Genomic DNA, 12,170 nt, shown 5'->3' on the forward strand with positions numbered 1-12,170 from the left:
GCCAGCAATTAGGGCTTGCAGTACTGTCTCATTCTGTTTTCATTAAGGAGGTCATTAACAAAGATATGATACAGTCTTTTCCTCCTGCTACATATGCAACAAAAATAAGTGAAGACTTCAGGTATTTCCAGGCCAGCATTACTGTCTTTGTGAACCTGCCTCTGTGATGCCTGCAAGCAGAAGCAAGGCGAGCTTCTGCAGTCTTTGGGAAACTGCCCCTCACAAGGTAATCAGGAATGCTTTTCAGGCCTGGCTCTTGTGTGCATATGAAATCTAAGCTGCTTCTCTTTCGTTCCAGCCCTTCTTAGGTTCCCTCCCTCCCTGGCAGCTTTTATGGGCTAGCAAGGTCATTCCCCATTGCTGCAATTCCACCTCCCATCACCCATGTCTATGGTATCACCTCCGCTATTCCTTGGGAAATGCTCCCTGAGAGCTACCACAAAGTCGCCCTATGGTCTCCTTCAGATCCTACCTGATGACTGTACACCTTGCTGGCTGCAAGTCTGCGAGCATTTGAGCTCTGAAATGTGCTGACTGCTTGCTGTCTTGCTGACCAATGTCTCGCTGTTTCCTGGTGTCTCTGCATCCGCTGTGTTCGCCTTGTCTTTGGGTACGTCTGCACTGCCTTCTGCAGTGTGTTGTGGAGAAACATAATCCAGCCAGGGAGCTCGGAGGAGCCTACCTGTGTGAGGAAAAGCTTTGTGCTCTGCTACCGTAGCACCTTTTCTTGAGCCAGGTAATTTAAACTTGGATCACTGTACCGTACATTATGCTCTAGCACGCAGACTTTCTTTTCGTGTTATGTTGGGAATGCACTTGGCATGAGGAGTAGGGGAATGTTTTCATTACTGATAGGTAAATATGTTTTCACATGAATTAGACAAACAATATTTTTGTATACATTCCAGAGCTGCCCAATGATGACAGCAAAGATCATAGACCATACAAGGTTGGAAGGGACCTCAGGGATCATCTCATCCAACCTTTCTTGGCAAAAGTGTGGTCTAGACAGGATGGCCCAGCACCCTGTCCAGCTAAACCTTAAAAGTGTCCAATGGTGGGGAATCCACCACTTCCCTGGGGAGATGATTCCAATGGCTGATGGTTCTCATTCTGAAAAATTTTGCTCTTATGTCTAGTTAGCATCTCCGCAGTAGGACCCGTTATCCCTCATCTTTTCCATGTGACTCCTTGTAAAAAGGGAGTCTTCATCTTCTTTGTAGACACCCTTTAAAAACTGGAACATGGTGATAAGGTCTCCCCCTAAGCCGCCTTTTCTCAAGGCTGAACAAACCCAGTTCTCTCAGCCCTTCCTCATATGGCAGGCATCCCAGTCCTTGACCATCTTCGTGGCCCTTTTCTGGACCCTCTCCAGCCTGTCCACATCATTTTTGTACAGCAGGGACCAAAACTGAGCAGTATTCCAGGTGTAGCTTGACAAGCACTGAGTAGAGTGGGATAATGACAACTTTGTCTCTGCTGGTGATGCCCTTGTTGATAAAGCCCAGCATCCTGTCGGCTTTCTTTGCCGCAGCAGCACACTGTTTGTGCACATTAAGGTTGCCACCTACCAGCACCCATGGGTCCCTTTCCACAGAGCTGCTCCCCAGCCAGGTACATCCCAGACTGTGCTGCAGTCCTGGATTATATTTTCACAGGCTCAAGACCTTACTCTTGTCCTTGTTGAACTTCCTAAGGTTTTTGTTAGCCCACTCTTCCAGCCTATCCAGGTCTTCCTGCAGGGTGGCTCTCCCTTCTGAAGTGTCCACTTCCCCACTCACTTTGGTATCATGAGCAAACTCCATCAGGGTACACTTGATCCCATCATCCAGATCACTTATGAAGATATTAAATATCGGAACTCACCTTTTCTTCACCGGTGTGCTACTTGTGCCCAGTCTGATTTGTCTTGCCAGGCATCAGGACACTTACGGTGTAGTTGTAAGTGCAGGCTCCCTGCCTCTCTTGCAAGTCTTACAATAATACAGTTATTAAGTGTATAACGTAAGATTTTTAATTTCTCCACTGATGTCGCCACACAATGACCGTTAGAGGTCAAACTGCCAGTTTGGCATGTCCCTGTGTTTTGATAAATGTATTATTTTAGAGAACATTTCTACTTTTTTCTTCTTGATGCTGTTCAGATTGGACCTAAGAAATGCCTAACTGCCCTGCAACATTTATTTTTCCTACAAGCTTGCTAGAAAAGCAAGGGGGATGGACAGAATGCAAAACCTTGACATTTGAAGATATTTTCCAGCTCTTTTAGCTATTGTTTTGTATGGCTGTTGTACCTGCCAGACCCTGATGAGAAGAGCATGCGAGATCTGTGGTGGGACCAGAACTGAATGCCAGCTCGAAGCTCCTCCATCCTGTGTTCCCGAGGAAAAATCCTTCTCTTGATGGTTTTCAAAACACCGTCGGGTAAAGCAATTCTCTGAGAATCCATGTGAGCAAAAGTGAAAGCAATGCCAAGCCTCATGGCTCCCTTCCTACCTCTGCACCACTTTTGGGAGCACTAATGAGACCCTACCAGCCTTTTCCATCCAACTTGTCCACGGAAGACTGGTGGAAGATGTGATTTATTAGCTAGGACCAGGATGGATAGCATCATAAATCTCCGCTAGACGGCAACAATTAAAGTTGCCAGGGCTCTCTGCTTTCCCACATGAAGTCCATGCGACTCTGACCAGATTTGACCAGCTTATTCTGCTAAATGGGGGTGTTGAAATGACCATCTGGATTTTATTAATAAATGTATAAATCTGAACTATAAGGGGAAAAAAGATGAACTGGTGCCTGTATATCTGTGACATATTCTTAATAATAAAACTTAAACTCTTACACAGCCTGATACAAATTACTTGCTCTACTGCGCCAGTTCTGCCACAGCTACACATTTAATTTTTGTGATATGCTGTGTGACTGCTCGGCTAGTAAGTGCTGAGAAGGGAGAGTAATAGATAGATAGATGCATCTGGTATTTATAGAGGACTGTTTTAATGGTGCTAAAAAACTGATGCGCTCAGCGTTCCTTGCAGCTGCAGTTGCGTTCGTGTCAGTAATCCTATCAGGAGGGTTGCTAGTTTCCAGAGTAATTAGAACCCTGAAGCAAATAAACACCAAATGAATTCTCTTCTTTTGAAGTTATCTTTTTTCCTTTCTTTTAAATAGCCCTTCTCTGGTATAATTATGTACCAGTCATTATAACATTAAAAATCATTTTAAGTGAATGAATGCTATTTTTGTTGTTGTTGTTCCTTGCTAATTATTGTGAACTAATTGTAATTTAGGATAGTCTTCTAAAAATCTCATTTCGTTACAGAATGGCTATTGACTTAAACTGCTTTCCGCCTTGATCCCAGGGAGAGGCGGCAGCTCCAAGTTGGGTTCATCTAAGCCGGTCTGGTGGCTTGTAGCATATGTGGGTGGAGTACACATTGTTGCTCAAAGCCATTTTGATAAACTCCTGCCCTTCTAGCGTTTAAGCCATAGGTTAAATATAAATTCACAATACTGTATGCTTGCCACCAGGGAAGTGATGACAGAGATACTATATGATAATATAGGGAGGTAATAGCCTTCCTATCTGGCTTTTTGTGACTGTGTCTAGGATAATACATGGAGCCCCGAGCACCTCCTTCCTTGAAAAGATGCTGGCAGGGGTTCAGAGGACGGTAACAACCCATGCAGTCGTCTGCGGAGGGTTTGCCTCTAAACTGTGATATCTTCACCGTTTATCTGGGTTATTAGTTTTGCAACATTTGTGGCTTTAGTCAGATGTTTTGGATTTGTGCTCACCTATGCTGAGTTACGGTGTATAGGCGCTGGGTCATCGCTGTGTAAACTCCGTAGCCTGGTTTGCAGTTTTTGGCTCTTGTATTTGAACGGGTTTCAAGATTAAAAAATAGAATAGTAAGGATCAGTTACAGCTACATAATCAAGTATATATTAATTGATGTTTACTGGTAATGAGGTATGAGAATGGAAAACCCACCCCACCTCTTAGATCCCAGCTTGAGTTTTTAAGATTGGCGGTTAGAAGAAAAATGTCTTTGTACTCACAAATTGAGCACATTCAGCCCAGAGTTACTAGCACATAATAAACTTGGAAGCATCTAGTGACACTTTCTTTAATGGACTCATTCTTTAGACTAGAACCACAGCTTTTATAACTCGGATTCTTAAAATGCCTTTTATAATGCTGTTTCTTAAACAGTCTTGGCTTCTGTTGTCCTGTAATGGTGGTTCTGTCCTACCAAGAGGACCCAGATGGCACAGCGCTCTGGCTGTAACCTGGCATGTTCAGAAATACCTGAGGGACTTGGTGTGGACTTAAAAAAAGCTTCAGGTGCCTCAAGTATTTCTAAAATGCAGTTCAAAGTGGAGTTCAGGAGATACTTTTATATAGCCCTGGCTGTGCTCAGAACTTTCCTCTTTTCCTCACCCCTCCTGCAGTTATTTTTGGGTGAGAGATTTATAGCGATAGAGCAAATGGCCATGTTAAATCTGAGCTCAGCTTCCCAATCAGTTGTCGTGAGCAGGGCCATATATACACAAATACATAGGGGAAAGATAAGCCAAATCTGCTAATGCTTTAAGTCAATGCATCTGTGATAAAGCACATAAAATACTCCAAGGAGAATTACAATGATGTGAGTTATGACTGCTTTATGTTTAAATGAAAGCATCCACTTGTAGGTTTAAGGGACACAACCTCCTACACAGTCACTTCATTCTTTAGGGTGGTTTACCTTAAATTTCCTCAGTGTTTCCATGTTTTGGATTGGAGCTCATGTATGCTGAATTATAGTGTGTAGACCTTGGGTCATCTTTTTTGAACCTGCATTTTATCCTGACTTTTGTACCTCTTGGCTTTGAAAGGCATCTCCTGAAGGAAAAATGTGGGTTTGTGCTTGTGATACATCTCGGAGGCTATTTAGATAATGGTTTCTTGACAAGGAGGTGCTTATGGGTTTTTTTGCTAAGTGTTTTATTCCAATTGTGATAAATTTGGGCTATATAACAGTGAAAATAAAAGCCCGGTCATTTCTTTTAAAATGAGCTTAGGAGTGTACCATCCAAATGCCTCATGCTGTCAGAGAAACCCTTAACACCTACTGTTGCACATACTTCTGCTGATCCACGAGTTTTTAAGCAATGAAAGCAAGATACGCTTCATAGATGTGTATCGGCCCCAAAAGGAAGAGGGAATCCATTTAGAGAGGAAAATTCTGTTTCCAGGAAAAAATGAAGTTACTGCAGAAGGTCTTAAAATCTCGCAGTGGTCTGCCAGGCGGCAAATTCCGGAAAAATATCTGATCACAGATAGCACTGGTATGTCTGGTGCAGGCTTCTGACTGATATTTCAGTCAGCTAGATAGAAGTGAAGATAGAAGTGAAGCAGAGGTAAAGAGTCTAATCATCCAAAAAACACACACTCGCACATACACTATCTCTCATCCAAGAAAAAATGAACATAGCAGTTCACTTAGAGTCACAGCAGGCATGAAAAACTAGTTTCCTAGTCCAGAGCAAATTTAACAATATAGAAAAAGATGCTCTTAATTAATTTTTGCCCTTAACAACACATTAAAATTTGAACAACCTAGACACAATTAATGGGTCAAGAAAATAATAATTAAAAAAAAAGGCAGACTGTGATACTGTGCTCCTTGCAATTATTTCTTAATGCTAAATAAACACACTGGTGAGAAAATTGTAAGTTGTAATTATTACACAGTGCTAGAAAGAGCAGTGTGATAGCCAGTGCCTCGATGACTGAGACAGTTACTTACAGCATTATGCAGTGCTGCATTCTGCCAGTGTATAAAAGGAGAGAATTTCAGTGATGGTGTAGATTTGGTAAAAAAACATTGTGCCAGCCTGTCCCAAATTGGTTTTTGGGAGATGGAGAAAGGAGAGAGGAGGGATAGTGATGCCTATCACAGAGAAAAAAGGCAATGAAATGCAACCCTCTTTTAATTAAAGGCTCCCGCAAAGTAATTTCCTCCTTTAGCTTGTGATAATATGCTTCTGGCAGGAAGAGTAATGTGAACAAAACACTCTTCCTTACAAGCAAAATCAAGGAGGGCAGGCAAATTGTATTCAGTAGCAATTTGTTGGAGAATTTGTCATTTGTTTTTGAAGAGCGCTTGGAATTGGACAGCAGGAGCAGGGTGTTTTGCTTGTGCCTTGTGAATGGCAGCAGCAGTGGGGTTTGAAAACCTTTTAGAGGAGTCTGGGGATAGTCTCCCATGGGAAATTATGGAAAATACCTGTCAGTCTTAATGGAAACTCATCATTCCAAAAGGAGACTAATGTGCTCTTTGGAAGTGTATTTTATCAGCTTTAAGTCCTCTTTGTGGTAACATAAAATAAGGTAAATACAATCGAGGCAGTGAAATCTTATAAACGCCTCCCCAGCTTGGGGAATTTAAAAAAAGGGCTACACACGTTCCCTCTGGATATTTGAACAGGGTGTAAATAAGTACTAAAATTGTCTTTTTTCCCAGTTTTGATGATTTCTGATACATTTATTCCTTACTGTCTGCTCATTTACGAGCAGACAGAGCCGATGTGCTTTATTTCCATTTCCCAGCCTAACTGCCTTCCTTGTGAAAGGACCTTTTGAGGACATACGGCCAGAAGAGATGGGGCCCCATTTTTTCCCCACTGCTTAGATACTTTGCTCTGTATCCTTAGAGGTTTTAAAGAAGTGCAACACTCTTTTATGTGGGAAGAGAGAAAACATACAGCAGCTATAACTTAATTAGTATATCGTGTCTCTCACTATAGGGTCTTTTGTGTAATATGCCCCAGGAAGGATTTTTTTATAAAGGTGAAATGCAGCATCCTGTTGAGCAGAGAGGCAGAATGACCCTGAAGTGGGTCTGCAATTAGCGAGCAATAGCCAGGAGAAATTGTGCTGCATCTGACACACAATGCAGTGCTTTCCAGCCAGAAGAGACACATGCACAGTGCTAGGGAACAGCTGACGGCAAGCCTTTCTGGAAGAACAAGCTGTAACACAGCAAAACTTAATCAGTGCTGTCCTCCCTCTTTCCTGCTCTGTATGTCTTTATTTCTGCCTTGTGCATCTGCTGCTTCTATTGAAGATGTTATTTTAGACATTAATGTCTAAAACAAGGATCCTACGGAGGAGTCTTGCAGAGTGATGGGTTTAGGTGGAGGCACTAAGCTTTAGGAAATGGCCAGAAGTTAGAGATGCAATAATGGTTCTTACTGGCAAATCTGTTAAAACTAGAGGGAAGTGGAAATGTAAAGACATGAAGAAAGTCTAAATGCCGTAATGGTACCAGATTGTACTATCGTATTGATAAGGGTAGGGTTAGGTTCAATGTGGTAGACTACCTTGGAATAATTGGCAACAGAGTCCTTGCCTTTGATCTGCTGATCCATTTTGGTCTCTTTTCTTGAATAATCTTACCATATAAAAAAGAAAATTAAATTAAACCCACCCTGCTCTTAATTCAGCTTAATTTAAGCAGGTGAGTTGCTGTCGTTGAGCTGGTCCTCCAGCCAGATCAGAGAAGGAGCGTGCACTCGCATGTGGAAAGCAGGGGGAGGAAGGCTGGTTCTGGCAGCAACTGTAATAAACCACCTAATCTTTCTGAGCCACAGCTCTAACGGTAGTGAAGCTGTGGATGTGTCCCACAGCAATAGCAGCTGGGGGGTTCTCCAAGGCTCTAAACAGATTTTCCCTGCAGGATTAGCTTGAGATGCTCTTCTCTGAGAGTGGCCCCAGTACAAATGAAACTGGAGGTGTTTGTGTCTGTGTTATAACTTCTGGGGTCACACAAAAGCACCCTTAGTGCTACTGTAAATAGACATTCCTGATGGAAGGGGTACAACATTGTCTAGTTGTTTGCATGCGTCAGAAGGTGTTGGCAGGGATCATGTGACATTTTTAGGCGCTGCTGCAGTTCTGGTAGTCTTCAGTGGCTGCCCTTTCAGTTTTCAGAGGTTACCCAGTGACACTGCCGGACTGAACTGGGAAACAACTGTTATGGCAGAGGATGACCTCCTTTTCAGAGATTCCCCCTCTCCCCTGCCCTCTGAGATGCGTGCAGTCTGGCAGTGAGGTGGCTGCATGTTTGGTGGAGTGCCAACCAGCCCTGAAGAACCTCTTCAAGGGACTGTTGCTGTTGCTTCTTTCACTGCCCTGAGCCTGGTGATCCCTTTGTCAATCTCAAATACCGATCCACAGTAGTTTGGGGTTTTTTTCTGTTGGACCAGGACATATTCTGACCCACCCTTCCCTCTCAAGGGAAAAGGGGACAGGCAGTGACTATTCCATCTGAAACCATGGTAGGAGTAGGACCTTTTTCCCATTTCTTGCCTGTAGCTCTTTCATGCTACTATGGGAGCTGGACTTCTGGCCTGGTACCTTTGGCTTACTAGTCCTCTGTCCATCTGAAGCTGTTACCTGATTCTAAGTCAGTATTAGCACATCCATTAGCTAGCACCTCATTCACATACCCCACGTTCAGCTTGCATCTGATTTTGTGAAAGGTGTTCCTGTTCTGCCTTCTATTGTTATTCCCAGTGTTCCCAGGACTGCTTCTCTTCACCAGTCCACTGGTACCTCTGACAGGAACAGAGGCATTTCTGACCATCTACCAGAAATACCAGAGGAGCAAGGTACAGGATATTTTCTCCACCTGAAAATAATCTTCCAAATTCTAAAAGTCATTTTAATAGCAGATCTTTCTTTTTTTTTTTTTTTAATGAGCCTCATTACACCTAATTTGTTCAGCTTTTTGTGAGCTGCCATATGGCATCAATGAAACCTGGAGACAATGTATTTATCATCTCACAAAACATATATAAAGATGTCAAACACACATAATTAAAAGCATTGTCTTTCAGATATTTTCTTACCAATTAGTCACTTGGAGCTTCTAGATGAAGTCTTATCAGCTGGCTGACAGGGGGTATCTTGAAGATATGTGTTACGAGTCAGGATGAGTTATAAAGCAAGTGTATCAGTAGTGCTATTTCAGGTATCATGAACTAATTCTGAGTTCTTGAAGATCTTGAGTGAAATTTCATTCTTATCTCTTAGGAAAACCTCTCTTGCCACAGAGGAGAAAATGAGGCACAATGGAGAAGAGTTTCTTTCCTCAGTGCTGGAAGTGTGCAGCCATGACATAGTGGGTTTTTCCCACTGAACTTGCATTACACACTTGGGGTTGAGAGATGAGAAGCCCCTTTCAGGCCACCAATTCAGATAGGCTTCCAGAGGACAGTTCAAATTTGAGGCAGTATTCTTCCTCCTCTGAATATAAAGTAATCGGGTTCTAAGCTTATGAAGGCATTTATTTAAGTGCTTTCAATTTGGTGGGATGGAGCCAGCCTATAAGGTCTCGCTCTGCAGCCTGGAAGAATTTGCTTGGCAAGAATTTGGCTTTCAGGAAGCGAAGAGTTATGTGGAGGAGCCAGGCAGAGCTCTCTTTACAAATCCTTGCTCCACAGCTCTCGCTTTATGAAAATGTTTGATACCGCTGCTCATTCGCCTGAGACGTAGGTCAGTCATTTCTCTGGTTAAACACTCTTCCTAAGAATCGGTTACATCATTCATTCCCCATTCATTAAATAAAAACAGACAGATTTATTTTTTGTTCCCTTTGCTGTGAATGTTACATAAATTCATCTGCAAGGCCAGGCTTTGGAGCAGGTCTAGTAAGCAGCAGCTTCCAAGTGCTCTGCACCTAGTGCTGTAGACATGTCTATGGCAGCAGTGAGATGCCCATCACAGCTTTCTGCCTAACACAGTGAGGGGAATATTTAGTAGATAGGCTCCAGTTTTGAGATGTTTCTGTAGCAGTTTGATGTCATTTGGGTGGAGGCTGCTGCAGCTTCTCCTCCCCAGCTTCTTGCAAGTTCTTAACTCTTCTCCTGAGATGCGTACAGCAGTGTGGAGAACTGATCTACTGAGTTGGTCTAGCCAGAAACCAGTCACTTTAATGACTGACAACTACCAAAGCATTAGAGGGTTTGTGCACTGAGACATTCATTGCTCACATGAGCACTCTTTGCATCATGCGGGTAGTGTGCATCATGCACCTTTTCCATGCACACAAGCACACGCGTTCGTCCATGTTCCAATTGGGGTATGGAACAGCAGCATGTTGCTAAGATCTGAATTTCTGGTCTGTGTTTCCACCTTCCTCTGAGTACTGCATAAAGCAGAAGGGCCTGTACTTTTTGAAAGGTAGCACCTGTTGTATCTGAGCTTTCAGGAATGGGTGCAAAAATTCCAGCTCTGTTCCCAGACCTACCTGCTACATGTGGGGGATGTTGGTGCAGGAATGGTGTGTGCTGGATTGGGCCCCCTTGAAAGTCTGCACCAAAATATTTGCTGTGGGACTGACTTCATTTTGGGTCTGGTGGACCAGACTCAGGTGGTGGTGGAGTTACTTACCCCTCCCTGCCCTGCACACGGAGAGTGCTGCCAATTCAGTTTGCTCTCCAAAGGTGCCCTGTACCTCTGGTTGTTCCCAAAGCAGACAGGGTAGATCAACCACAGGTCCTGACTGTGGAGAAACAGGTCTAAGTCTCTTCCCAGAGGAAGGTCGGGCAGTTCAGTGGCTCCCTCCATCCATGGAGGGCTGCGCCAGGCAGCGTGGATGAGAGATGAGCAGATGGAAGAGCGAGCGCTCCCTGGGGCAGCCACCAGACCCAGCCTTCATGTGGGTCTGCTGCAAGCTTAGAGGGCACGTAGGCGAAAGGTCTATCTTTGTGTATTTAGCAATTGTTCATTGGTGATGAGAGGATAATTTAGGGAGGGAACTGCTTCCCTGTACCCATCCCCCTTGTACCAAAGCTCTACCCCATGACTTTGGTAATAACTATTCACTGCTAGAGAGTGCGAGTGCCTTTCACTCTTTGGTGTTATTATGTAGCACAGGCTTCAATTAAACTCACCAGCTGGGGAAAATAGGGGGTGGTTGCCTAGTAACCAATTGCCTTGAGATCTGGAAAGATACAGCAGAATTAGGGGTTAATTTTTTCAGGTGAAAGTGGAAATGTCCAGGGATGTTGGTGGTGGAGGTTTTAAGCTAGAAAGATCTAGGGCATGGTTCAGAGAAGAAGTAGAGTTCCCACTGGGTTCTCTCTCCAAATAATAACACAAGAACGGTGTTTGTTTAGTTAAGATCCCTGTTGATGAAAATTTAGAGAGAACACAAACAAGATCACTGTCTGAGGGTGCTTCCTTGTGTGTGATATTTACATAATTTGCCACAGCACTGCAACATTTTCTATCTGTGCATCTCATTCAGAGTTCAAAGCTTGCCTTAAATAAGCAGTGGCGCATGGCCACATAGCCTACAAAAGAAGTGACTGCTTTTGAACACGTGTTCCCTGGTATAGCCTGATTTTTACAAGGTACCCACAGGCGTCAAAAAATCTGTATTAAATATTTCAGGGTTTATTTTGAGAGAGCCAAGGCCTGCATAGATCTTCTGGGGGCTTCACACCTCTGAAAATCAAGCAGCGATCATGCTGCTTCAAAACTTCCTATTCTGCCTTATCAAGTGCATATTTTCCCTTCTGTAATGCATTTTAAGTAGTTTTAGAATTGGATAAACAAAGAAGAGAGATCGTTTGGGTGATAGTGCATGCTACTTCATGAAAATAACCTTGGCATATGCGGCTAAACAGTCTTGAACTGGAGAATGTGAATCCAGATGTGGAGCTGGGTGGCCTTATGGGAGACCTGTGTGCCCACCCCCAGCAGAGGGAACGGCAGTGAAGAAGCTGAGAACGATTCAAGTCAGGTGTGAAGGTACCTAATTGTGCTTCAGCGTGGACTCTCTTTCACGGTGTCATCATGAAGAATGAAACCCATCTGCAGATATGCAGATTGATTCCCTGGGAAGGTAATCACGAGGCATCCCATGAAATCACTTTGCATATTAACTGGTACGTGTAGTCTTTTCTGCAATATGCGCTGGTTACTTTCTGTCTGGATATTAGAGTCCTCTTTTTCTTGCTGATGAAAAGCAGAGGTTAAAATTAATCCTTTCCACATGCTGTTGTTACTCCTTCGTGCTTATCTGTATTATGACAGCATTTCAGAAGCCCTCCTTGTGGGCCAGCACCTTGCTGCACTCGGTGCTTTATGAATACGGACTACAGAGACT

The 12,170-nt window shown here is 43.5% G+C and overlaps 1 protein-coding gene across 3 annotated transcripts in view; it reads left to right on the plus strand.

The window, feature by feature from the left end:
- Positions 1 to 12,170, plus strand: part of SAMD12 (sterile alpha motif domain containing 12) — a 174,057-nt gene that overhangs the window by 123,327 nt on the left and 38,560 nt on the right. Inside the window, exon 6 of one of the 3 annotated variants that reach the window (XM_055705018.1) lies at positions 2,302 to 2,889. The exons of the other annotated variants lie outside the window; for them this stretch is intronic. Coding sequence (XP_055560993.1) covers positions 2,302 to 2,348 — 47 coding nt within the window. The 3' untranslated portion in view covers positions 2,349 to 2,889. Of the gene's footprint in view, positions 1 to 2,301; positions 2,890 to 12,170 lie in introns of those variants that run through there. 3 annotated transcript variants of the gene reach the window in all.

This window comes from Falco cherrug, chromosome 3 (assembly GCF_023634085.1).
Source record: "Falco cherrug isolate bFalChe1 chromosome 3, bFalChe1.pri, whole genome shotgun sequence".
NCBI classification, from domain to species: Eukaryota; Metazoa; Chordata; class Aves; order Falconiformes; family Falconidae; genus Falco; species Falco cherrug.